Raw genomic sequence first — 24396 nt, 5'->3', positions numbered from 1 at the left:
CGGAAGCTACTTGAGCTTATGCGAAAGCATAAGCTCTACGCGAACCTGAAGAAGTGTATCTTCGGGGCGAGCGAGATACCCGTCCTCGGGTGTCTCGTAGGGAAAAATGGTGTTCGCCCTGACCCGGAAAAGGTCAGAGTGATTAATGAATGGCCAACGCCTTCGAGTATCAAGGCATTGAGGCAGTTGCTTGGCTTGGCCACGTACTTGTGCAAGTACGTGGAGGATTACGCGGGCAAGATCCGCCCGCTGTCACAGCTTCTTAAGAAAGAAGCTGTGTGGAATTGGAAAACCGATTGGCCAGGAGCCATGCGATGCAGTCAATCTTGGCAGTGGCTAACCAAGATCGTCCATTTCACGTCGTATGTGACGCATCCGATTTCGCGATCGGATGCGCGTTGATGTAGCACGATCACGAGGGCCTTGTTCGTGTCGTCTATTACCAGTCGCGTCAGCTGAAGGCAGCTGAGCGTAATTATCCGGTACATGACAAGGAACGCCTTGCCATCAAATATGCACTCGCAAAGTTCCGAGTGTATTTGCTTGGAAGTAGACCATTTGAGGTCTATACCGACCATGCATCACTGCGAGCCGCAGTGATATCGCCACGCATATAACACAGAATGGCGAGACGGCTCTCATTATTTGCAGAATATGACTTCCGGGTCGAATACAAATCGGGAAGATTGAATGTGGTGGCCTACGCGTTATCCCACCAGCCGGACAATGCACAAGCAGTTGATGTCATTGTCATTGACGCCATCCGATCGAGGGCACCCACGTCGTCTATCTTGGACGGCGTGAAGGCCACGCACGCGCACGACGCGGACGCGAAGCCCTTGCTGACCAATGGCACAGCACCTTCTGAGAAGGCTCGTCAGAAGCTGCCAAAGTACGTTCGTGCGCGTGCACACCGCTTTCGAGTGCACGACGGAATACTGCTTTATAGTGCAGTCGACGACAACGCGGACCGCGTTACCGTACCAACCGACCATGACCTGCGACTCAGGATCATGTACGAATATCATGATGCCCCGACCGCGGGACATCTCGGACGTGAGAAGCCATACGTCCTTCTCACGCGTGACGTTTACTGACACCACTAGTACAAGCGGGTGCGCAAGTACACCCGTGCTCGCGAGGTGTACCAACGCGTAAAGCTTGCGCCGTTTGCGCAGGCTCCTTTGCAATCACCACCGACGCCGTCGGAGTGCTGGAAGTCCATGTCTTTGGAGTTCATCTTTGGTCTTCCCCCGGACAGCGGAGGGAATACCGGTGTTGCGGTCTTCGTCGACCGCTTCAGCAAGATGGTGCATCTTGATACAGTGCCTGCAGAAGTGACCGCGAAGCAGACGGCCCGTCTGTTCGTCGACATGGTGTTCAAACACTATGGCATGCCGACCGACATCGTGTCGGACAGAGACCCGCGCTTCACAGCCCACCTGTGGCAAGAAGTGTTTACACTTCTTGGGAGCCAGCTTTCAATGTCGACTGCGGACCATCCGCAGACGGACGGTCAAACCGAGCGCGTGAATCGCGTGCTCGTCGAGATTTTGAAACGCTACCGTCACTCCTTCCAATACTGGAGCGAGTGTTTGTCGATGGCGGAATTCGCCATTAACAACTCGGTGCATGCCTCGACCGGGCATACTCCGTTTTATGTGAATGCCATGCGGCATCCACGTCTACCGAGTTTACTCGGAGTGATGGCTCCCGCTTTAAGTGGAGAAGGACCTACGACTGCAATACAGCAGCCGCAGAAAACCGCTGACACTTGCATAGCGTCAGCTGCAACAATGGAAAAACCACATGAGTCTGCGCAGGGCGCAGACTCCTCCACCAACAAGGACAAAGACCACGGGTCTGCGCAGGGCGCAGACACCGCGAAGAACTACGCAGAGGCTGGGCCTCTTGCGGAGAACGAGCTGAACGTGTTCAGCTCGGACGCGATTGACTTCATCAATAAAAGACAAGCCGTAATTCGGTTTGTCCAGGACACGATTGCAGCTTCTGTGGATAAACAGAAGCTGAACGCCGATAATATTGGCATGGGCAACACAAATTAATTCAAAGTGGATTCATTGGTTTTGTTAGCTGCGCAAAAACTGTATAAACATGCAGTATCGGACTTCGGAGCAGGCAAGCTTGCTCCGCCCTTCATCGGGCCGTTCACTGTGTTGGTACGGCACGGCAACGCATACATGCTAGACATACCGCCTAGCATGCGGCTCCACCCGACATTTTATGTCGGGCGGTTAAAGCCATACCACCAGCACGAGCCAAGTGGCTCGTCTGACCCGAAGAGACAGACTCGGCAGGGGAAACCCTCCTCTCCAGCGCGACTACGCGCTGGAGCTGTTAATACAGTCGGGCCTACAGTCCGACCGGCACGTTCAAGGCGGTCTGGGAGACCGCCACAGCCGGGACACGATAGTATAGAGCGGCAACCTCCGCGCTCTGAAGGTACTCTAAGACCATCACTTGGTCGTGGAGCAACACGAGATGAGGGTCAACACGGCGTTGACCATCGGGGCGTGTTTCCACCACCTCCGCCACCGCTGCGAGACGCACGCGGAGAAATTCGCTGGATCGTCCAGCGAATTGTTGATCATAGGAAAACAATCCGAGGTCCGGATTGTTTTCGCATTCGCTGGAGAGGTTTCCCTCCCCAACACGACACGTGGGAACCACGGAACGTCCTGATGGAAGATGTTCCGGACATGGTGAAGGAGTACGAAACCCAACACGCACTACCAGCAAGAAGGTAGTGCGAGCGCTGTAGTAATCTACAACGCCTGACCACTCGCGTGCTAGATAATTAGCACGGAGATCATTCAAGCTCTCAGGTATACATATAGTATATATGATGTGGTCGCGGTTGCTAATACGCACCGCCACCTGGACGGACAGTGCGCACGGCGCACGGACAGCTGCCTGCACCGCAACAGCGTGGAGTTGCTAATACTTGCCTCGCTTCGAGAAGGACTCGAAGTGCTTTGGCGCTTGCTTACCCGATCACGGTAAGCAACAGAAATTCGCATATAGATGTCGACACACAGACGCGGTCGACATCGAAGAATCGTACACAGACACTGTGTTGTCTGTTCCCGTGGTAGCGGCGCACCTCGCCCTACCACGCATGGTTTTCAGCAACAGAGAGCTTACCCTTTGTTGCAATGGCGGTATTCAGCTTGGTCGTACTCATTGCGGATGAGTACGGAAATCCCCAACACAAACAATTGACAAGCAGTAAATATTAATTGACGTGTCGAGACCGACACGTCTATGGTTAATGGGGGGATGGTGTAACGGGGTTACACACACAAGTAACAACTGTCATTTGTGCATGACAACGGTCACAAGTGACAACAGTCACTTGTGCGTGACAATTGTCACTTATGGTTTAACAGATAAATATCTGTTAAAGGTTTTAGATACTTCCTCACATTGGTGTAAGACACACCAATGGATACATTGAAGTGGGTCACCACACATGAGTGGTCCACACCTACCCAAAGATCCTATTGGTAGAAAGCAGCATATTTCTACCAATTAGAGACGTGCATATTAGCGAGGCTCTGACAGCCAGCCGCTGTCAACCCCTTTCATAGATGATAAACAGTTTTTAGCAGATTTAGGAGGAAGATCAATTTACAAACAGTACAGTTCTCATTTTACCTAAACTAAGTCACTTGGTGTTTTATCTGATTTAAATTATATATGTGTATTCAAATATAATTAACCTAAGTAATTACTAAGTACTTACGCTTCCTCATACACGTAGCGCGACGTGTAAGCTAAAGTAGTGAGCCACAGTCGGTCCACTACAAAATTGTTGATAACATCTCTTCGTGGTATCGGCGTCTGCGCCGGTACCGTCGCATCGTTCAGCTTGTTGTATGCATGAACGATGCGCCATCCGTCCCGTGACGTTTTGGCACCGAACGTCGGAGCACTGTGCGGGGGCTTCTATTCCCGCACTTTCCTGGTTTGCGATGAATTTCAAATAAGTCGTCGATCGTCTTCGCTGGTCTCGCGGCCGTGACCACTGCCTCGTGACACATTACTTCGTGCCCGGCACGAGATCAATATCGTGCTGGATGTCTTTATCTTGTTGAAGCCCCGTAGGAATTCCTTCCGAGAGTACGTCCTTGTACTCCCTCAGCAATTCGTAATAGGGACTCGACTTCAGCGAGTACCAGCCTTGTTCCTCGAAGCGTTCTCGCTTCGTTCTCGCACTGCGAGTGCTCTCACGCTCAATGGTACTTCCCATGATGAGATGCCTCATCTCTTCGCTCTCGCTCTTCGTTCATTCGCTGCCCGAAAGAAGGTAGACCTGCTCGATGCATCCACCGTGCAAGTCGCGCGTGAAGCTCGTCCAGCTCATGACTAGAAGCGAAGTCAAGTCCGACGCCTTCATCGGAGGGTTAGCGAGCTCCATTTCTCGATACTGGAACCCAGTATCGGTGCGCGTCAAGACACTTAGCGTCTTGACGTCCGGCGTCACCGCCTCAGTCTGTTCGGCAGAAAGTTCTTGTGGCGTCTCCCGGAGTCGACTAGCCTTTGTCATCTCGACGCCATTCATTGGCGGAGCCCGTCATGACCGAGAATGCGTCGGCTCCCGGAGTTGTCGACCTGACCTCTTCGGGTCAGGGACTGTCCCTGACACGCTTGAAGGTGGGTATAGGTTCCTGGAACCAGTACGTCTTTTTCTTCTGACGTCGGCAGCATTGCCGACGTTGGTCTCACTTGTGCGCGCCCTCGCGCACTTCTTGGGCACTCCGGGACAGCAGCATTAAGCGCTGTCTCGACTGGCGAGTCTCGCGTACCTGTTGGTGCGTGCGCTGCGGTAACGGGGCCATCGCTCTCTGTTCCGCTGTCGCGGCCGAAGCGCACGAGCGTGCGCTTCTTCCAGTCTATCACCGGATCATGCCGTGCAAGCCACGGCATGCCCATTACCACGTCGAACTTATCGTGCAGGTCCAGGACGATAAAGTGTTCGACAAACACTCGTTGTTTGTACGAGAAGCGCACGTTCACGACACGCTTCTCAGTCTTCACGATGGCACCTGTTGCCAATCGAACTTCCAGAAGACTTCGAGGTACCTTTACCTCCTCGAAGTCAAGTTTCGGCAAGCTCCGCAGAACAAAGTTGTTCGACGCGCCTGAATCTACCAGCGCTCGAAGAGAGTCGCTCGCTCCCTTCGCGTAAACCTTCAAGATGACCAGGTTCGGCCTGTCATCTTGTTTCTTGCAGCGAGAGCTAGTCTCACTGGGGGCTGCAGTCCTCAGTGTCGCGTGCCCGATTTCGGCACGCGTGACTGCATTAGCAGTAGGGCGCCCCGCGCCTACTGGATGTTGGCGTTTTTTGTTGGTCCGCGGCGATGCCTAGCATCGCCACGACGGCCACCATTGTAGTGCACGGGAGCCGTGCACTCTCTGGCAAAGTGACCGATCCTTCCGCAACGGAAGCATCGCACATTACTTCCGTGCTGCTGGTGACCAGCAGTCGTTGCATTCGAGAGGTCCATTGGTTCCGGACCTCCCGTGATCACTACCGGGCGCGGTTGCGGCCTCGGCACGTTTGCATGGAGTTTAGCCTGCCGCAGGCTAAACTCTTCTTGCATGGCAAGGGTGATTGCAGCTTCGAGAGTACTCGGGTACTCTCGGAAGAGATAGGTCTTCACGGGCCCATCTCTATGCCCCTTCATGAACGTGACGACCTTAGTCGCCTAGTAAATTGGATTAGTCACGATGTTCGAGACCAAGTATCGTGCGCGGTGCGCGTAAGCATGGACGTCATGCTTACCCTGCTGAAGGTCGAGGAACTCTGCCCTCGACCGGAACTCGTTTTGCGGGGGCTCAAACGCTTGTCTGAGCTCCTCTTTGAACACTTCGTACGTGCTGAAGCACGTAGGATCGGAGAGTCGGCGTCCCGTACGCCCAACTCCTTGCGCGTCCGCCAAGACATGACATGGCGAACGCAACCTTTGACAACGGGTCGACGATGCGTCGAGCCGCAATGGCTGTGTCGAGTTCGACAAGCCACCGGAGGAGAGACTCGCCCTCTTTTCCCACGTAATTGCTTGTTCCCAATTTCAATGATTGAGCACACGGTGTCGTCCCTGACGACGCCGTCACTGAGGAAGAAGCATCACGCTGCTCCTTCATGATGAATCCTAGAGCAACGCCATGTTGCTCCGTCTACGATAGACTACACAGCATCGTAGCTATCGCCGCTTCTCCAATGACTGTAGACAGTCGTTGGAGAGCTTCGCACTCTGGGTCAGACAGGCGGGGGCAGTCAGCGCGTGCAACATGCGTTGCAGGCGTATTGGAGCTCTCCATGGGCACCTTCGGGCTCATGTGGTTCTCGGCTCCGCGATCGTACACCTCGTACGAACGTCAAGCAGTCGGTCGATTGACCGACTACAAAGTGCTACCAGGTGTAGTAGGCCTACTTTGGCTCACTACTTTAGCTTACACGTCGCGCTACATGTATGAGGAAGCGTAAGTACTTAGTAATTGCTTAGGTTAATTACATTTGAATACACAAATATAATTTACATCAAATAAAACACCAAGTAGCTAGTTTAAGGTAAAATGAGAACTGTATTGTTTGTAAATTGATCTTCCTCCTAAATCTGCTAAAAACTGTTTATCATCTATGAAAGGGGTTGACAGCGGCTGGCTGTCAGAGCCCCGCTAATATGCACGTCTCTAATTGGTAGAAATATGCTGCTTTCTACCAATAGGATCTTTGGGTAGGTGTGGACCACTCTTGTGTGGTGGCCCACTTCAATGTATCCATTGGTGTGTCTTACACCAATGTGAGGAAGTATCTAAAACCTTTAACAGATATTTATCTGTTAAACCATAAGTGACAATTGTCACTGTCAATAGACTGTTGTCACTTGTGTGTATCCCCGTAACACGCAGTCTCCGGGCTCAGACACTAATTCGCCCGATCGATCACTGGGAACTCGTCTTTGGCGTCCGTTTCACGGCTACGCATGTCGCCGTGTCCGAGAAAAGGGTCGTGGATGTGGGGTCTCGCGCCACGTCCGTCCCCAATATGTCTGCCCTGTTTTACGTGCTGACCTGTGGACGGACGCAGAAACAGCCACGAGTCGATGTTGCGGTACTCAAAGCGATCTGGTATTCCACCTGCGGGTACCAATTTCACATTCTCAAGTATCAGGCGGTGTTGACCTCCTGGTATGTCTGGATTAAACGACGCGGCATCCTGCCCATTCTCTTTGGCTACACGGTAGACGCCAAGCTCCAGTGCATTACCGATGTCATTCTTCATGGCTTCGAACCCGTTCTAGGCTTGGGACGCCCGGTTCGTGGCACCACGTTTTATGATGTGCACCGCGGTGTCCTCTATTTCGTCCGGTCGGCGGCATTGGACAGTCCAAGCGGACATCCACAAATTCGAATGCTCCTGAGGGTCGTCTCTCCACTCGATGCCCAGGTTGTACGCGACAAGACACCAGATCGTTGCAGATACGTGAGCACTCCTCCCGGCCCCTCGACTTGCCTATGCCCTCCGAGCATGCTCTCTGGGGGGGGGATTGCGTATGTCATTCTTCCTCCTGTCCAGTTAGTCCGAGATCGCGTAAAAGGGAAATTAGTTCGACAGGCTTGCACTCAAGGCGACAGCGATCGCAATTCTTAACACCGCTGGTGCAGCAACCCATACCACGCAGGAGGCCGCCTCCGTGCACATCCGCCTGACCGGCTCCAAGTCGAATCAACGCAGTGCATGAACACTATGGATGCTGAATAGTTCCGGGCACCCTTTCCTATGCCTGGTTTTCGGTGTGCTATGTCAACTCAAGCCAAGATGTGCTCTACCCCCTGAAATCCCGACAGCAATCTTTATCATGAAAGCGGGGTGTCTAGAATGCATCGTATCAACGACCGTGCCAACATTCCTCGGTGGGCTGCGTGGAGTGCAGGGGTGACACAACGAGGTTCAGCCCGCACTCGCTTCGTGCGGTGGATCCACGCACATGTGCCGCTCCGGCGTTGACGACATCATGATCCAATTTCACGATCGATGGGCTTTGGAAATGTTTTAGCAATACATGCGATTGTGCAAAGAATTAGTCGAGTCACTCACGCCCAGGACCGTGTCCGGGTACAGGCGCGTGCACCGCCTTTAGTAAGAGTTCTCCGGGTGAACTTAATTTGGGGTCTCAATAGGACGAGCTGCGGTTCGCTCTGTAACTCTGACTGAATAAAAGATACGGTTTTGTACCGGAGGTACGAAGAAACGGTTGAGCAAACTGTGGAACAATTACAGAATCTGCAGTTGGCCAAAATGCTAGCAACGAGGGCGGGGTACGGTACTGTTTCTTGAAGTCCTAACCCACCTTATTGACGTGGGGTAAAAATTAAACCCGGATTGAATTTGTGCTTGGTTGCTCCTGTACTTGCTGAACCTTTCCAGATAAATTGCTTCTGAAGATTTTCTAGCCGACACAGGACGTCCTTTGGGGGTATAAATTGCTTAGCCGTGTACAGTATTGATGGTAGTGCCACGACATTGAACAATGTTACCTTTTGCGCCACCGAGTTGCTTATAGTAGTAGCAATTCTTTGCCGTTTTTTTTTTTCTTTTCAATTCGGATCTCCCAGTCGTCACTAGCGGATGGAGAGTTCTGATTACTTTTAGGAAACTTTCAGAGAATCCATAGGCTCGGAGAACACTCTGTAAGAAGTTTCTGTCAAGGGTTCATACGCTTTTCTGAGGTCTAAACAGAGCACCACAGCAGAATCCAACCATTCCATTTTTTTCCTGCGTCTTCTTCGTTCATTTCCAAGATACTATGAAATATTGTCACTGTTTTGTCTATACTGCGCCCCCGCACAAAGCCCTGTTGAGATTTGCTGATTAACTTGGAGAGTATCAAATGGCCCCGTTCAGCTAGAATACGGCCAAAGAGCTTGTAAGTTGTATTTAACAATGCAATGGGATCGGCAGTCCATCACGTCTGCTGAGTCTCCATTTTTCCTCAATGGAAGAACTGTTGCAGCCAGAAAAGATCTTGGAACCCCATCACCTTTCATAATACTATTGAGTGCTTAGTGAGTGTTGGCGCACGCAGCTCCGCGAAATCCTTATAAAACTCGTGGTTGAGACCTGCCGTCCCACCCGATTTGTGTGCTTGCAAGTGTTCAATTGTTCTCGAAGTTTCCGATTCGGTAATAGGTTCAACCAGCATCCTGGCATTTTTACGAGTCAAACGGCGGTTTGCTGGTATGCTTAGGATTTTTCAATCTTTGTTTGATCAGTGTTTTGTTTATCTGCGTGAGATGCTCCAAACACGTGACTTCATTCTGCTGCCATTCTTTCCTCCAGCGGGTAGTCGTCACAATAGAAGTGGCCACGAGAAGGTTTGATCGTTGTAATGGTTTGACCCCGTTGTCAATCGAAGTTGCGTTTGAAGAAACGCCTTGTTTCCTCATCAGATCTACTAAGTTTACATCCAAACGATCTTGCCGCTCCTGCACGGGATTTATTTGCCTTTTCTTGCAATATTCCCGTCTGGTCGTTCTGGGTCCGAGAGTTTCCGCCCGAAGCTTCCTGTAATATTGAGCTGTTTGCACTATCTGTTTGTTTCAGACCTAGGAAAAAATATTAGTGAATTGCAATTACTGTATTTTTTGTACGGAAATATGTACTATTGGACCCCAAGATCTCCAGTACAATTACTACTGAGACAGGAAAAGCAGTATATTGGATTTTCATACAACGCGTAAGTATCATACATTTTACAATAGAAAAAGAATTGCAATAAATATGTATTACTGATCATGAATTTATTGAAATGATTATTATGGAATTTGAAACTTTGCAATTCAACTATATTATATTTTCCGAAGTCTGGTTTGTTTGACTTCTTGTAGTAGCTGTTGAATTTGTGCAACGCGTTCATCCCAATGTGCTACCGGCTGGGGATTCATGTCAAAAGCTTCTAGTAGCAGTAATAAACCCTCCTCGATTGCGTCATGCACGCTTTGTGGTCGTCCACTGTGTATGGGGTAAGGCCCCTTCTCTGGAGGGCTTCATGCCGCAACATGGTGCCAATTTAGAGACGCTTCGAGACTTGTTCGTGTTCATACCGTTCCCGGAGCTAGCGGCCAAGACGGTCCCGCCGCAGCAGTTGCAGCTTTGGGGCCGGATGGAGGCTTACCAATCGCAACTGGGGGGCCTGCGCCGGCTAGTACAGGAATCTGATGGCCCGAAGGAGCTACGCGGGATGAGTCGACAATGGCTGAAAAATGCTACGGGGTCCGATCTTGGGAACAATCTCAAGATGGCTGTTGATGAAAATGGGTGGGCTTCCCTCGGCAATTGGTTCGCGGACAAGTACCTCCGTGGTCAGCCTAGTAAGATGCAGGATTCGGTTGGGCCACGCTTCACGTGTTACCACATGTCGTACGTCAGTGGGGAGCTACACCAATGGGGAGGGCCCCTATAGGTGCATTAGCACAATGGTACGCTACCGATCCACTGGTGGAGCAAAGTTGCCGAGACATCGTCCGCGGCAACTGGGGTGCGGTGCTCAAGCTCCACACAGGACTAACATGGGATGAGCTTGCGGATGCATCTAAGTTCCGCCCAGCTCTCTCAACCCGGAAATCAAGGCATTCGGTGCCACAACACCTCTGATGCAATTTCCATGTGGCATCAGAGATTTTCGTCTCGAGAGAGGCGACGCATGGATACGCTGGTGGGGTCTAGCGCTGAGACACATGCTATCGCCCAGCCAGCACCTTCTCGCCTACGAGGCGTACGCCAACAGCGTCTGAACAAGTTCTTCCCGGTCGTTTCTGGTGTCGTGCAAGCCAAGCAACCGCGAAACCGGTTTCGCGTGGACCGCCGCAAGCTGCTTACCCAGCTCCGGGCAGAAGAACGAGAGTACATGGAAACAAGAGGTGTTCGACCCACGGGAATACATCCCGCTGATCTAACGTTCGGCTGTGTTACGCAAAATGTGAATGGGTTTGGCGCTCGGGCCTGTGATCGAGATGCATGGTTCTGCAGTCTCCATACTCACAGTACTCATGGCAGGAGCGATGTCACCCTCCTACAAGAAACGCACGGGGATGAGGCAGAAGTTGCAAAGTTCATGGATTTATACGCTACCGGATGGGGCTTCCGCACTGGGACTCATTGCCCAACACGGTCGTACTGGTCTCCCGCACACGAGAAGAAAGCAGGTGTTGCGATATTAGTGGATCCGTACGGGGCGTTCACGGACGTGTCTCCACTTTTTGAGGATCAGTGGAGCGCGCATTTCATGGCAGTCCAAGCACGGATTCATGGACACGCATTGATTATAGTCAACGTGGACGCGCCCCACCGAGTCCCGCAACGCGAACGATTCTTCCGTCAGCTGGCAGTCATGCAGCTTCCTAGTAATACGCTTGTTGCTGAGGGAGGTGATTTTAATTGCACGCTTGACAACGAGTCAGGCCGGAGCTACACTAGTCGCACAGAGGCGCTCGACTCTCCTGCTTTGAGAGATCTGATCGCAACGTGGGGAATAATAGATCCGGTGGCATCGGCGCGCCCCAAGCACTGGCGGCACGATCGACTTCGAAGGCACCATGCTGAGACGCACACCTATCATTATCCAGTGGATGGTCACGGCGAAGCATCTTCTCGCCTGGACTGGTGGTATGTCAACAGACGGCTTCATGCGTGGGTCGCCGGCTGGGAGGTCAAAGCCCCTGCAGTTTCTAGAGATCATCATGCTGCCAAGCTACACTTGCAGCAGCCAGATGATCCAATCCGAATCCGTAAGGCAGCTAATATCCACCCACCTCCCAGCTATGCTGAAGACTCCGTCAAACAACACACACAGAGCTTGCTCCAACAATTCCTAGAGCGCATTTCGGTGGAGAGCGTGGCTGCACGGGAGATGGCCGAATGGTGGGACGAACTCAAACTGCGTACTGTAACGGACACACTGCGGTCAATTCGCGAACGGAAGCGTACCAGGCGCAACACCTACCGCCAACAGATCCGCCGACTTCGCAAACAGCAAGCCCGACTGATTGACGGCCACCCGGCAACGGTGGAGTCCATAACGGACGCGTTTGATGCGCTGACGCTCGAGGATCTGCCTGGCTCGACCGCAGCCGCCAGGATCCGACGTGCTATTGCCGACTGTCAGAGAGCGAAGTCGTCCTTACACCAGCGTCGCCACTCACTGGGATGCAAAAACCACGCGGGAATTCTTCAGGCGGAGTTTCAGACAACACAATCCACCGTCTTGATCCGCTACCGGGAGCCCCAGCACGGGGTGTGCACGAAAAGGCTGATATCCTGGTGGATGCATGGTGTCCCATTCTCGGGCAAATCGCGCCGAATGCGGCTTCACAGGACGAAGTTGCCGGTTGGATTGAGGAGGTCACTCACCCGACATCTGAACAAGAAGGAATAGTGACGGAGATCACGACGGCGGAGATAGAGGCGGCAGTCGCGGCATGTAAAGATGGGAAGGCATATGGCCCTGACCGTCTTTGCAATAGTTGGTATCGCACATATGCCGATCAATTAGTACCAATCCCGAAGATCATGTTCAATAAGTGGTATGCGGTGGGCGTGTTCCCCGATTCCTTCCTGGAGGCCGATATTTTCTGTCTGAACAAGTCGGGGAATTTGCACAATCCTTCAAATTATCGACCAATCGCTCTTTTAAATACGGGCTACAAGATCTGTTCCTAGTAACCAGAGTGCGCGAGACATTGGATGACCGCATACATCTGAACCAGAATAGCTTCGCCCCGAGGCGGACGATCCATGAGATCTTCGAGGCTGCTCAGCAGACTGCTATCGAGGACCGTGCTCAAAATGGTGCGCTTGTTGTACTCTTAGACTTTATGAAGGCCTACGACTCGTTGTCCAGAAATTTCCTCCTCACGGCGCTGCGACGGCATGGGTACCCAGAGTAATTCATCAAGACGGTTGGGGCTCACCATGACGGCACGAATGCCACCTTTCTCGCTCATGGTTTTCAGTCTCACAGAGTTGAGGTAACCAGCGGTATCAGGCAGGGGTGGCCTCTTGCGCCTCTAATGTTTATTTTGGCACTTGAGGCGTTGTACCAGGAACTTGACAGGCATCCAGAGCTTCACGGGGTAGTGCTTCACTCGGGTGGAGGGGAGGTTGAGATCAAAGTGGCTGGTTATGCGGATGACACGGCGGTCTACCTAGCTTCTACTGAAGAGGTTGCTACGCTTCTGCACGTAACCACAACATTTGGAGCAGCATCCGGGCTCCTCCTCAATCATAAGAAATCGATGGTGATCGCGCTCCGGCCGGCCGGACCCGCAGGGGACTCATGCTTGCCGCTACCTCTGCAGTTTCAGGAACCGGAGCACCACGGACGCTATCTCGGTATCTACGTGGGAAGTAAGCAGGATCCTGAGAAGACTTGGATCATGGCCGAGCGTCAACTAACCACTTGATTGCATATGGCCAGCCAGAAAACAACAACAGTAGACTAGCGCAGTTGGATTGCCTCGGCAGTCATAATTCCCAAGCTTTTATACATCGGACAGCATGCCTGGCCTTCAACTTGCACGGTTAATCGACTTTTTCGTTGCTGCAACTCACTTGTTTAGGGGGGCAAATGCATATATTTGCTGGCCAGCCTCGCTGAAGGGCGTGGTGAGTGGCCCCCAAGGAAAAGGCGAAGGCGTCCTCAGGCGTGGGCTGTTTGCTGGCTATCTGCAACCATTCGCTGTGAGAGTGTTCGTGGCGACACCGCTGCTTGTACGGGATATTGCTCGAAATAGTTTGAGACCCACCCAGTAGCTTGATGGATCGTTGGCTGGCTTCGCCTGCCAATAGTGCAGTGGCTCCTCCGATTCTGATGGAATGCGTTGCATAATTGGCTGTGGGAACACCGGCGCCTACCGCTGTTGCCTTGAGTGCTGCTGCGACGTCGGCCTAGCTGGTGTCGCAGCACAGGTATTCTCCACTGTCTCCGATATCCGCTTGGGCACGCAGGATGTGTGTTAGCGCTGCTAGTGGGCAGATTACTGAGTCACCGGGGGCATGCATTGTGCGCCAGGATCCACGGCCGTATTGATCGCACTTCGTTCCTTCTAGCCCAATCGTGACGGACGTCGCCGATGACCGTGACGCTCGGCTGCCGCGTTGGTCGGAGAAAAAGACGCTCTCTTGCTTTAAACAGTAGAAGTGCCGCGTGGAACCAATCTTCAGATACTCGGACCTCCGAAGTATACAAAAGAAGCCGATAAGGACGGTGCCCACAAAAGACGTTGTCGCGGCTGTTGAAAGTCGATTTTTCGGTGAAGTAGGCGTAGGAACGCCGTCGTGATGGGTTGAATCTTGTGTACGGGAGGTGATAATCGTTTGATGCCTTGCATCAGAAGCGTGAATTCCAGTGAGGCGGATAGGTCGATACCCATGAAGCGTCGGTGGTACCAACGAACGCTTGCAAGTTTCAGCTTGATGGTGCCGTACGTGTTGCCTCGGTTTGTCCGGTTCCAGCGGTGCCCCCAGCAGTATATTGCGAAGCACCCTAACATCTTATTGCTCGGTCGACCGGGCTGAGAGAGCTATGGAGACCAGCCCAGTTTCTGCGAGAATTCACACCATTGCTGCCGGTTGGTAATATACGTTCGACCGGTAGTGTCTGCAATAGCTCTCCCGCGAAGCATTTCTCCCAGGTGTTCCAGAGATTGTCGAATGGGGGCTGAATTTTGACCTGTGTCCATGATTGCGATAAGTTAGTCCAAGTATTGTACAGAGGATGGTCTGCGTTCCACGCCCTTGAGTCCGAGTCCGCCATGGTTTTCAGTTCCCCCGCGATGTGTTGCGCCGAGCACGCTAATGAGTACTTGAACTCCGCCAGGGAGATTAAGCGGTTATACATCCGTGCTGTTGGATGGCGACTGGATCGTTTCGCCAACCACGTTACCGCACTTGTGTTATCAATGTGCACGCAGACGTGAATACGATCTCGTCCGGTTGGGGCCCACGATCTCCCCCAATGAACTACTGCAAGGACGGCGCTCATGAGTTCTCTCACGTTGATCGAGTTGCCCGTTTTTGAGGTTGAAAACCTGGCACGCTCGGCGTCACTGAATTCAACGCGGATGAATTGTTGTAGCTGGGGCTCGAGTGCGCAGACTCCAGTGTCCGACGCGTCCATGAACACGTGGCGGGACGGTGGCTGGATCCGGCTGAGCTGCTCGACTGGTATGGAGTTGAATCGGTGTGTCGCTGAGAGAACAGCGAGGAACCACCTCAGATCGTCGCGTACGTCATTCGAAACGCTTCTGTGCTCGTGCTGACTACGGAATATCGTTGTGTGCGTCTGGATATTTTGATAAAATGCTCGAGCTGGAGGACAACAGGTCGTCACGTGACGAAGACTTCCGATCAGCTTGTTGAGCGATGATAATGTACATGTTGAAGCTTGCAGTACTTCGTTGATACGGTCCTGAGCCTTGCATAATTTTTCGAGGGGGATGGATACGGTGCCCTTTCTTGTGTCTCATAACAAGCCTAGCTGTATTCCATGGCAGAGCCAGGGAATTGTGTTTTCCACTTCAGAATTGTGTTTCCGGTATACCGGTGCATACCGGTACATTGGGGGTACTACACCGCAGACCAACCGATGGACGCGTGGCGTTTTCCCTCACTTTGTCTTCAGACCAACAAGCAAGCAACGAAGAAGGGGGTTACTTTACCCAGCTACGCCATGATCACCCGCGGGACCACCGACCAAGCCACCCCCAGCTCCCCGTCATCCAGGGCCGTGACGGCCCCATCGGATAGCGAGCTCCCTGCGGCTGCTGCTGGCGTCGCTCCTCCTGACGTCGTGGACGTCACGGGTGCGGACGAGCCGTGGACGACGGCGCCTGCGAGGCGAACGTCCGAGCCCGCACCACTACGCACGAGCAAGCGGGCGACATCGAAGCCTGCTTCTGGTGAAGCTGTGGTCGACACCCGCACGGGCAAGAAGAAGGTGTCGAAGCGCGCCACGGTGGCATCGACTGCGGGGACACCAAGGAAGCCCACGGGTGACAGCAGCCGCGACTCCGACTCCGACCTGGAGGACAAGCCGCCGGCTCCACCTGCGAAGAGGCCGAAGAAGACGGTGACCTCGGCGAAGACCAAGCAAGCCAAGGCGGTGGCGGTTGCGAAGCGTCCGGCGGCTACGTCGAGGTCCGGCGGCTGGTTCGACCTACACGATTTCATGGCATCGTTTTCGCCCGGTACTGCAGTCGAAGGGAGTGCCGCGACCGAGGACCCCGCGACTCAGGCCAGTGCAAGCACGCAGGGAGTCGTAGGCCAGGACGACCATGCTGTTCCCGCTCAAGTGCAAGCCCTACAAGCCGATATTAAACGGCTCCGTGCGCTGGTAGCCCGACAGAGCGTTGGCCAGTTACCAGTGGTCCCCGCCCCAGCCATGCATGCAAGTCCGGCGGCTCCCACTGCCCCGAACAGCAAGGACGAGATGCCGCCAGCGGAGGTGTGCTTCCTCACGACGGCAAGCTTCCTGGACGGGGAGGAAATCGGCGCGCGAGCGGGAAATTTTCCGCGAGACCGTCTGTTTTCCTAATCGCTCAGCCCCGCCCGACGCCAAAACACCGTGTCTACCGGGGAGTCAGGAGGACTGTACCGGCACCGGCACCGCCCAGACGGGTATTTTGACCTTACGGTCCGGGTTGGCCATACAGCCACCCACACCTCAGACTATACAGTCCGGGTTGGCCATACAGCCACCCACACCTCAGACTATACAGTCCGGGTTGACCATACAGTCACCCACGGCCATACAGCCAGTACCGGCCATACAGTCGGTACATTCAATTCAGTATATGCGTAGAGCGTCAGCTCTGACTACACTGCAAGATGTTTCGTGTGTACCACTTCATGAAAGCGAGCTGAACTCTGCTACAGAATCAGTATCACGGGCAGTCACGTCGCTGGGATCGGTGTACCAGTCTTCGAGCCGCAGCGTCACGTTTCCCACCGAAGAAGAAGACCGGTTGCGTACTGGAACTGCACCACGACCAAGCCACCTGCGCCCGGTCATTAGCGTCAAGGCCGCAGCAGCGATGTACTCGAACGCTCGTGAAAGAAGCAATCTATTGCGCGTTACTCGCAGAGCCACTCTGGCTCAGGCTATGGCGAAATTGGGCGTTACGCTGCCTCCGGACAACTACCCGCTGTCGCGACCAGGAGTGGCAGGGCCCGAGTTTCTTCTTGATACTCCGCTGCGGAAGGTACTATCGGAGTATGCACGGCGGTCAGGCCCCTCCCTTCCAACTTTTGTCGAAATGGTGCGCGGGCAGACGGTTAACGACTACCGACCAACCAAAAGCTTGGTGCCAGCTGTGCTAAACGAAGTGTGCAGGGGCTACGAACATTTGGAAGAGCTCCAGAATATCGTTCATGGTGGTGTTGAAGTCCGGTTAAGTAAGACGCCTCCACGGCAGGTACAACGGCCACCAAACCACGGGTCGGCGAGAGACCGTCTCAATGTGCTCCGCAAGAACATCCGCAAGGAGCAGGACGCAGGGCGATGCCTGGTGCTCGATCGGGACCTCCTCAAGCAATGGCCCGAGATAATCATCAGCCCCTTCGGAGTGGTCGACAAGGGTGGCGAGGACACCAATGTTACAGGTCGAACGATTCACGATCTGTCGTACCCCGAAGGCACCTCCATCAACGACTGTACGGACCAGGACAGCATCGTTAAGCCGGAGTATACACATTGCGACGCGGTGGCAACCGAGATCCTGAAATCCAAGCGCGCCCACCCGAATGCTCGTGTCTGTGTGATGGCTGGAGACGTAGCCTCTGCTTTTCGAAACATCAGCATCCACAGCAACAGCGTGTATCTTTTCGCCGGGCACATCGAGGAGGACGATGTCATAGTGATCGAGCTCGCAGCGCCATTTGGCTGGACCGGATCCCCGGGGTTTTACGAAATTGCCGGTGGTGCCGTCGCTTACGTGCACGGTTCTCACACCACTGACACGTTCCCGGATGGTTTCTTCAATTATCACTGGGTTGATGATCACATCAATGTGGCTGCGGACATTGGAACATCATGTGATGACGCAAATCGGTCGCTAAGGTATGCCATGGTAGCGGTCCTGGGTGCTGACGCTATTAACGCTAAGAAGTTCACCGATTGGAACACACGACAACGCGTACTGGGCCTCGTATTCGACTCTGTGGCGGAAACGGTGTCTATGCCACCAGAGAAGATACTCAAGGCACGGAAAATTGTGGCGGATGCTTTCTCCGCTTCGTCGCTCTCAAGGCAGGCCTATCGGTCGCTGATGGGTAGTCTTCGGCATGTGGCAACGTGCATCCGTGCTGCTCGGCCGTTTCTTCAGCGCCTGCGCCAGCGCGAAAGTCATTTACATCGTTTTCAGCGTGTCCCGATTACACCTGACATGCGACAGGATTTGCTATGGTGGTGGCGTGTACTCCACACACCCCAGTTGAACGGTGTGTCGCTGGAATACTTCAACTCTCTCCCGGCACCGGATATTGAAGTTGAAATGGACGCGTCAGATTACGGGCTCTGCGCGTTGCACGTCTCCTCGCAGATGGCTCTCACTTACCAGTTCACGGACAGCGAACGTGAGCTGATCGCAGCATTCAAGGATGGAGCGCCGAACGGGTTCGATATCAACTTCCGCGAATTACTTTCTTGCGCTTTCGCGGTCCATGCGTGGGGACGCCGTTGGGGCTGCGGGGTTCCTCGCAACGGACGCCCTTGCCACGTCCTGTTTCGTATCGACAACACCTCTGCCGTCGCTTGGCAAAACAAGCTCGCCTCGAGAAACCCACGCGCCCAAGTGATTATCCGGCTCTTAAGCTGGTGGGAAACTTCGTTCCAGCTCCGGTTTTCAGCATCTCACGTGGCCGGGACCGACAACGAACGCGCAGACGCTGGCTCCCGCATCGCCGCTAACCCATCGTATGCAGCCAAATTTTCATCACTAACTCCCGGCTGGTCGCAGGTATCACCGACGGTGGATATTCACGGTCTGACCGACATTTGGCTGCGTATCTCCGAGCGCACTCCGTTGCCGACTCCACATTCGATCAATACAGGCGAGCGCTGACCAAGTGGACGACCTGGACGTCCCACCATGGTATAGCCCCCTCGCTTGCGGGCATGCCTCTCGCTGTCCAAGTACAGCACATATCGGATTTTATTCTTCACGGCTTCCAGTACGGCTTCGGGTCCGGGGGGCCCATTCGCAGCGACTCGATAATGGCGGTCCTCCTCGGTGTTCGCCACTTCTTTGCGGCATCCGGTCATGACTTCCCAATTTCACACCCGCACATCCGTATGCTGCTCAAAGGAATCAGCCGCCTCGACTCACCACCGCGCCGAAAAGCACCAGTGTCGATCGGGCTTCTTGAAGCGTGCTTCCGCAGCCTCGCGATGACTGAACCATTTGAGCAAGCCCTATGGGGGGTCATGTGCTTGGCGTTCTTCTTCCTCCTGAGGCGATCGGAAATCGTAGCAATTGCCGGAGGTTCCTTCAAGTGGTTTGCCGTTCGAGCTCAAGACATCGCAGTTCTAGACGTGGAAGGTCGACCAACATTGACTCCTTCGAAGGCACAATCGGTGTGCATACGCTTGATCGGTTCCAAGACCAATCAAGGCGGCTCCTCCACAACACGCATGCTGTCGCGTTCTGGGCACCCATTCCTGTGTCCCGTGTTTGGTGCCCTGATCCTGCTCCAAGTCCGTAAAAACCTGCCCACCGACATACCGGCCGCAGTGTACCTGGACCGCCTCGGGAAGCCGGCCTGCATTGCAACGGCCGACGTGGCAGAAGCTATCAAGCGAGCGGCTACGAGCACAGGTCAAGATCCGCGATGTTTCAGCTCGCATTCTCTTCGGTCCGGCGGGGCAACTCATATGTACCGATCTGGCACGGACGCCCTCACAATACAGTTTCACGGCCGTTGGGTCTCCGATGCGTTCAAGACCTACACTAGGCTCTGCAAGGAGTCGGTGGTTACCCTGGCGGCAAGCATGGTAGCAGGCCCACGGGGCGATTCGACGTTGCATTAGTGGGGCTGACTGCATGACCATTTGGGGGCACCGCTCTCCTCGTCCCTTATCGGCCTGAGCTGATGGTCATTGCATAAGCTCCCATTAATGAAACGTCGTTGAACCCCCAATGTAGTGGAAAGTGTTTTTATTGTGTCGCCCACGTCGTAAATTTGTCTTCATTCAGCGCTTTTGGGGCCTAGGACGGTCGCCATAGCTCTCCGTAATGCTAGATTTGCTTCCGTGCATCTTGATCCCGTGTCAATTTCGACACAGGAGTGGTCGTCGCACCATACATTACCAGCGAATGGGCTGGTGTCAAGTAGGGAGTAAGCCAACTGCGGGTGCTGGCTCATGTACAGCCTGTTGATCAGTGCGTCGGCTACCGAATAGAATGCAGGTGATCCACACCAGCCAAACCCACACGATAAGTCAATGACCACGTAGCTGTCAAACCTGAATACAAACATGTGGACGTGTTCGGAGTTCATCGGTTTGCGTCGGAAGGCCCCGGATACATCTCCTAGCATCATAAGTATTGGATGGCCGGGGAAGCGGACTCGTAGTTCCCAGATACGCCGTGCTATATCACGGGGTGGATTGTACGAAATACTGGGAAAATTGCAACGGTCTGTGAAGTCGTTGACAGCAACCCCGCGTGGATATGAGTAGTCATTTATCACTCGGACATCGATTGTGGTCCCGGGCTTGCTCACCACCCCAATTGGGCTGATGAATATGTTACTCCATTGGTCCAGTAAATCCGCCGCAACCACGAGATAGCGTCCATTTCTGTGACCTTTAATGATATGCCGTCGTACGCTGCACAGATGATCATTGACTGAAGAGTGGTTGGGGGGGGGTGATTAATCTGCGTAGTCGGCTTCTTTGACAACCACAGAAGTTTGACACCTTCCCGTACAATATTGTTCCATAGTGTAGTCGAGTCGCGGAGGACTGGATCGAAGTGTACAGCGAGCTCGAAGAGTTCCTTGTTAGGCCGGATTTCATCTACAGTTTCGCCCCGGTAGGCCTGTACGAATCTAGCAAGCGGCCACTGTAGGACGCGAGCAAGCTTGGAGTCCGCACGAATTCGGTTCCCGTCAAGCGTTGTGCTGGGGGACTGTACTTCGTCAGGAAGGCGAATCATGTGACTCAAAGCCAGATCGCGATATTGTTTTCTGTGGATCGCTGTCAGCTGTCTGCTCACGGCGAGCTGAGAAGTAGTACATCTGTTGTGAGCATGTAGTTCTTGCTGATTGAATGATATGTATTCTGTGGAGTTGTGCATGTCACGGTGTGCGACGACGAAATCAGGTGATGCCGACCTGGGCGTGACTGTAAGCGGTGGCGTGGGTGCTTTCGCGAGAGTATAATCTTTGTGTTCGCTCCGGGGTGGCTGTTCCGACGTCACCGGAACTAGTTGGCGTCAGAGATCCTGAAATTCTGGAGCGAGGCCGAGGAAATGTTTATCAATCCAAGTTTTTGCATCAGCAGGTAGGGCCATCGGTTTGACGTGAGCTCTATGAGAGTCGAAACACTGCCCATGTGATGGTCCGGAACAGCCTTTCTTTGAGAGGAATCACATGCACATAACTTTGTTGCCTTGCTTTGGTAGCATGGCCAGGAGGTCTCTAGGCACAGACGACGGTTTTGATGGACGAGTGTCTCGTTGCCTCGATCGAGCAGCTGCTGCAGGGCGGTTTGGCATCGCTGCGATCAGCGCCGCAACCCAGCGGTCCTGTTGCGCCTGATAAAGCTCCATCAGGAGATCGTCGTTTCGCGAGAACTCTTGGCTTATGAGTGGTGCCGTTTGCAGGTTTGTGGCGCTAATTTCGCTCCGAAATTTTCCGAGTTTGGAGTTGATCTACAACACGAGCATGTTGCATGTCGCGGCGTCGGGTCGTGTGAAGGCGGCATATGTCTCCACGAAGTCCGCTCCAGCCTTGATGAATTTGTAGACAGTCGAATTGTGAAAGAACTTAGCGAAGTGGAGCAAAGTGTTGAAGGCGTCTAGGATCTCCGCGACGTTGGCTGGCGGTGTTGCTGGCTGTAGAGCATTTGAGCGCCCAAAGTTGGTCATGTTGACGGCATTGGTCGCTTTCTCCATTTCGAGCTGCTCGAAATATCGTTGGAAGTGCATCAACGAGAGACCTCGGACGCCAAAACTAATGTCGTACGCTCCGCGCAGTATCGGAGGCGTGCCGAGGAACTTGGTGTTGCGGCTCTGTTGGGCTGATTCAAGGATGGCCTGAGCATTCTTACCTACAAGCGACGGATGAACGACAGCGTTGTGGACTTGGCGCTCAATTTGGGATGGTCGGAACGCGGCGTTGTCGCGGCGTGATTCCAATACTGGAACGTCGATGCCGTCGGGGGGTAGTAGGTTTTGAAAGTCGTCGTCGGTGTACCGGGCGCGCTTGCGTAGTGGACGGTTGTGTAGACGCACCATGTCGATATCGGCCTGTTCCATCGACGTGTGCTCGTCTTTCTCTTCATCATCTGTATCACTAAAGGTAAAGTCAATACCGTTAGTAGCTCGCCGCTTGCCAGTGCGGCCGCTCCTGGTGGCCTTAACAGTCGACGAATCCGTAAATTGCGGATCCTTAAAGACAGCACCCGGGATATTCCCACGTCCCATGAGTTCGCAATCGACGATGTGTTGGCGTCGGACATACATGATCTCCAGTGTGTCCGGTCGAATCAAAGGCACACGTTGGTACGGTTCGAAGGGGATGTTGAGCATCGATGAGGTCACGCTGGCTGTAGTGGGCCTACTTTGGCTCACTACTTTAGCTTACACGTCGCGCTACGTGTATGAGGAAGCGTAGGAGTTTATTAATAATTTGAATTAATTATACTTGAGTACACAACTATAATAAAAATCAAATAAAGACACCAAGTAGTTAGTTTATGGTAAAATGAGAACTGTATTGTTTGTAAATTGATCTTCCTCCTAAATCTGCTAAAATTGTTTTCATCTATGAAAGGGGTTGACAGCGGCTGGCTGTCAGAGCCCCGCCAATATGCATGTCTCTAATTGGTAGAAAGATGCTGCTTTCTACCAATAGGATCTTTGGGTAGGTGTGGACCACTCATTGTGGTGACCCACTTCAATGTATCCATTGGTGGGTCTTACACCAAGGTGAGGAAGTATCTAAAAGTTTTAACAGATATCCTATCTGTTAAAATCACAAGTGGCTTGTAGACACTTGTACGTGTAACCCCGTTACACCATCCCCACCTTAAGGTTAGACGCGCGGGGTCTCCGCACATCAATCTTTGGAATTGACCATTCGTCAATTCTCCGCGTTTGGAGAAGAAATCCGCGCTCATTCAACGATGAGCGCGCCTCAAGAGAAGAAGACCTCGAAGTCGGTGGGGAGTCATCTCCCCATCGATGACTACTTCGAGCGCCAGAAGGTGAAGTACGGCGACGTCTTCGACTTCGACGACGACGATGAAGATATGGAGGGCGAGGAGGACTCGCCCTCAAAGCGCAAGGACTCAGTGTCGAGCGAATCGCTCGACCCTCATGCCAAGAACGTTCACCCGCGTGAAGGGGACGAATCGGACGCTTCGAGTTCGAAGCGTTCGCGAACTGAGCGTGATACCCCACTCGCATCCGCTGGGGCTCTCAGTTCTCCGCGCGCTGCTGCTGCAGCGCGTGATTTTAAAGCTCAAGGCTCTCCGCACGCTGCGCCTGCAGCGCGCGATCGGTGGATGCCGTCCGAGATCACGGACCAGTATGGGAACTCGGTACCTCCGAATGAGGTGCCGCTGTACGTATGCAGCGCCATCAAAGATGACGCTGTGGCTGCCGAGCTGCACTTTGATGCGGAAACGCATCAAAGGCGCGATTACTGCATCGGACTCTTTCATGAGCTCCGATGGTTTCAAAGCAAGAAGACATCTTCTCGCAGCAAAGTGCCCGAGTGGCAGGCACTTTGGCAAAGTTGGAACGCCTTTGTTGAAAACTTCAACAAGAAACCGAGTGCTTACCGTGATCGGATTAAGCAAGCGCGTGATCGCTTCGAGACCTACTCGAAGCGTGGAAAGCTGGAGCAACTTCATGTTGCTGCTGAGGAGGCAAATGTGTCGTGCGCTGTGCCCGAGGGCTTTCAGTGCACTAAGTGCTTCCCAGGCGCGGTCCGCTTGAGCGATCGCGACCTGAACGGGTACACGTCGTTCCGTGTGCCCGAGAGTCTCAAAGAGCTCCGTGCTAAATTCTTAGCACGTGAGGGTTCGGGCGCTAGCGATGACCGCAGCGCTCGCACTATTTCCGCTGCGCCAGCGCGTACTG

The 24396-nt window shown here is 53.5% G+C and overlaps 3 protein-coding genes across 3 annotated transcripts; 2 read left to right on the top strand and 1 right to left on the bottom strand.

Moving 5' to 3' along the window:
- Nucleotides 1-15674: 15674 nt before the first annotated feature.
- Nucleotides 15675-16622, top strand: IUM83_12872 (Serine/threonine-protein kinase Nek2; the record flags this gene model as incomplete). Its single annotated transcript, XM_067937517.1, has 1 exon — nucleotides 15675-16622. One exon carries the CDS (start codon nucleotides 15675-15677, stop codon nucleotides 16620-16622), a length of 948 nt encoding a protein of 315 aa, XP_067788131.1.
- Nucleotides 16623-17343: 721 nt separating this feature from the next.
- On the top strand, nucleotides 17344-19149 carry IUM83_12871 (Secreted protein; the record flags this gene model as incomplete). The annotated part of the gene is made up of 2 exons (XM_067937516.1): nucleotides 17344-18246; nucleotides 18628-19149. The coding sequence occupies 2 exons, from the start codon at nucleotides 17344-17346 to the stop codon at nucleotides 19147-19149; spliced, it is 1425 nt and encodes a 474-aa protein (XP_067788171.1).
- A 2811-nt stretch (nucleotides 19150-21960) lies between these two features.
- Nucleotides 21961-22839, bottom strand: IUM83_12870 (uncharacterized protein; the record flags this gene model as incomplete). The annotated part of the gene is made up of 1 exon (XM_067937515.1): nucleotides 21961-22839. The coding sequence occupies one exon, from the start codon at nucleotides 22837-22839 to the stop codon at nucleotides 21961-21963; it is 879 nt and encodes a 292-aa protein (XP_067788207.1).
- Between the last annotated feature and the right edge of the window lie 1557 nt (nucleotides 22840-24396).

This window comes from Phytophthora cinnamomi, assembly GCF_018691715.1.
Source record: "Phytophthora cinnamomi strain GKB4 chromosome Unknown Contig55, whole genome shotgun sequence".
NCBI classification, from domain to species: Eukaryota; Oomycota; class Peronosporomycetes; order Peronosporales; family Peronosporaceae; genus Phytophthora; species Phytophthora cinnamomi.
This window is presented reverse-complemented; position numbering and strand designations above follow the sequence as displayed.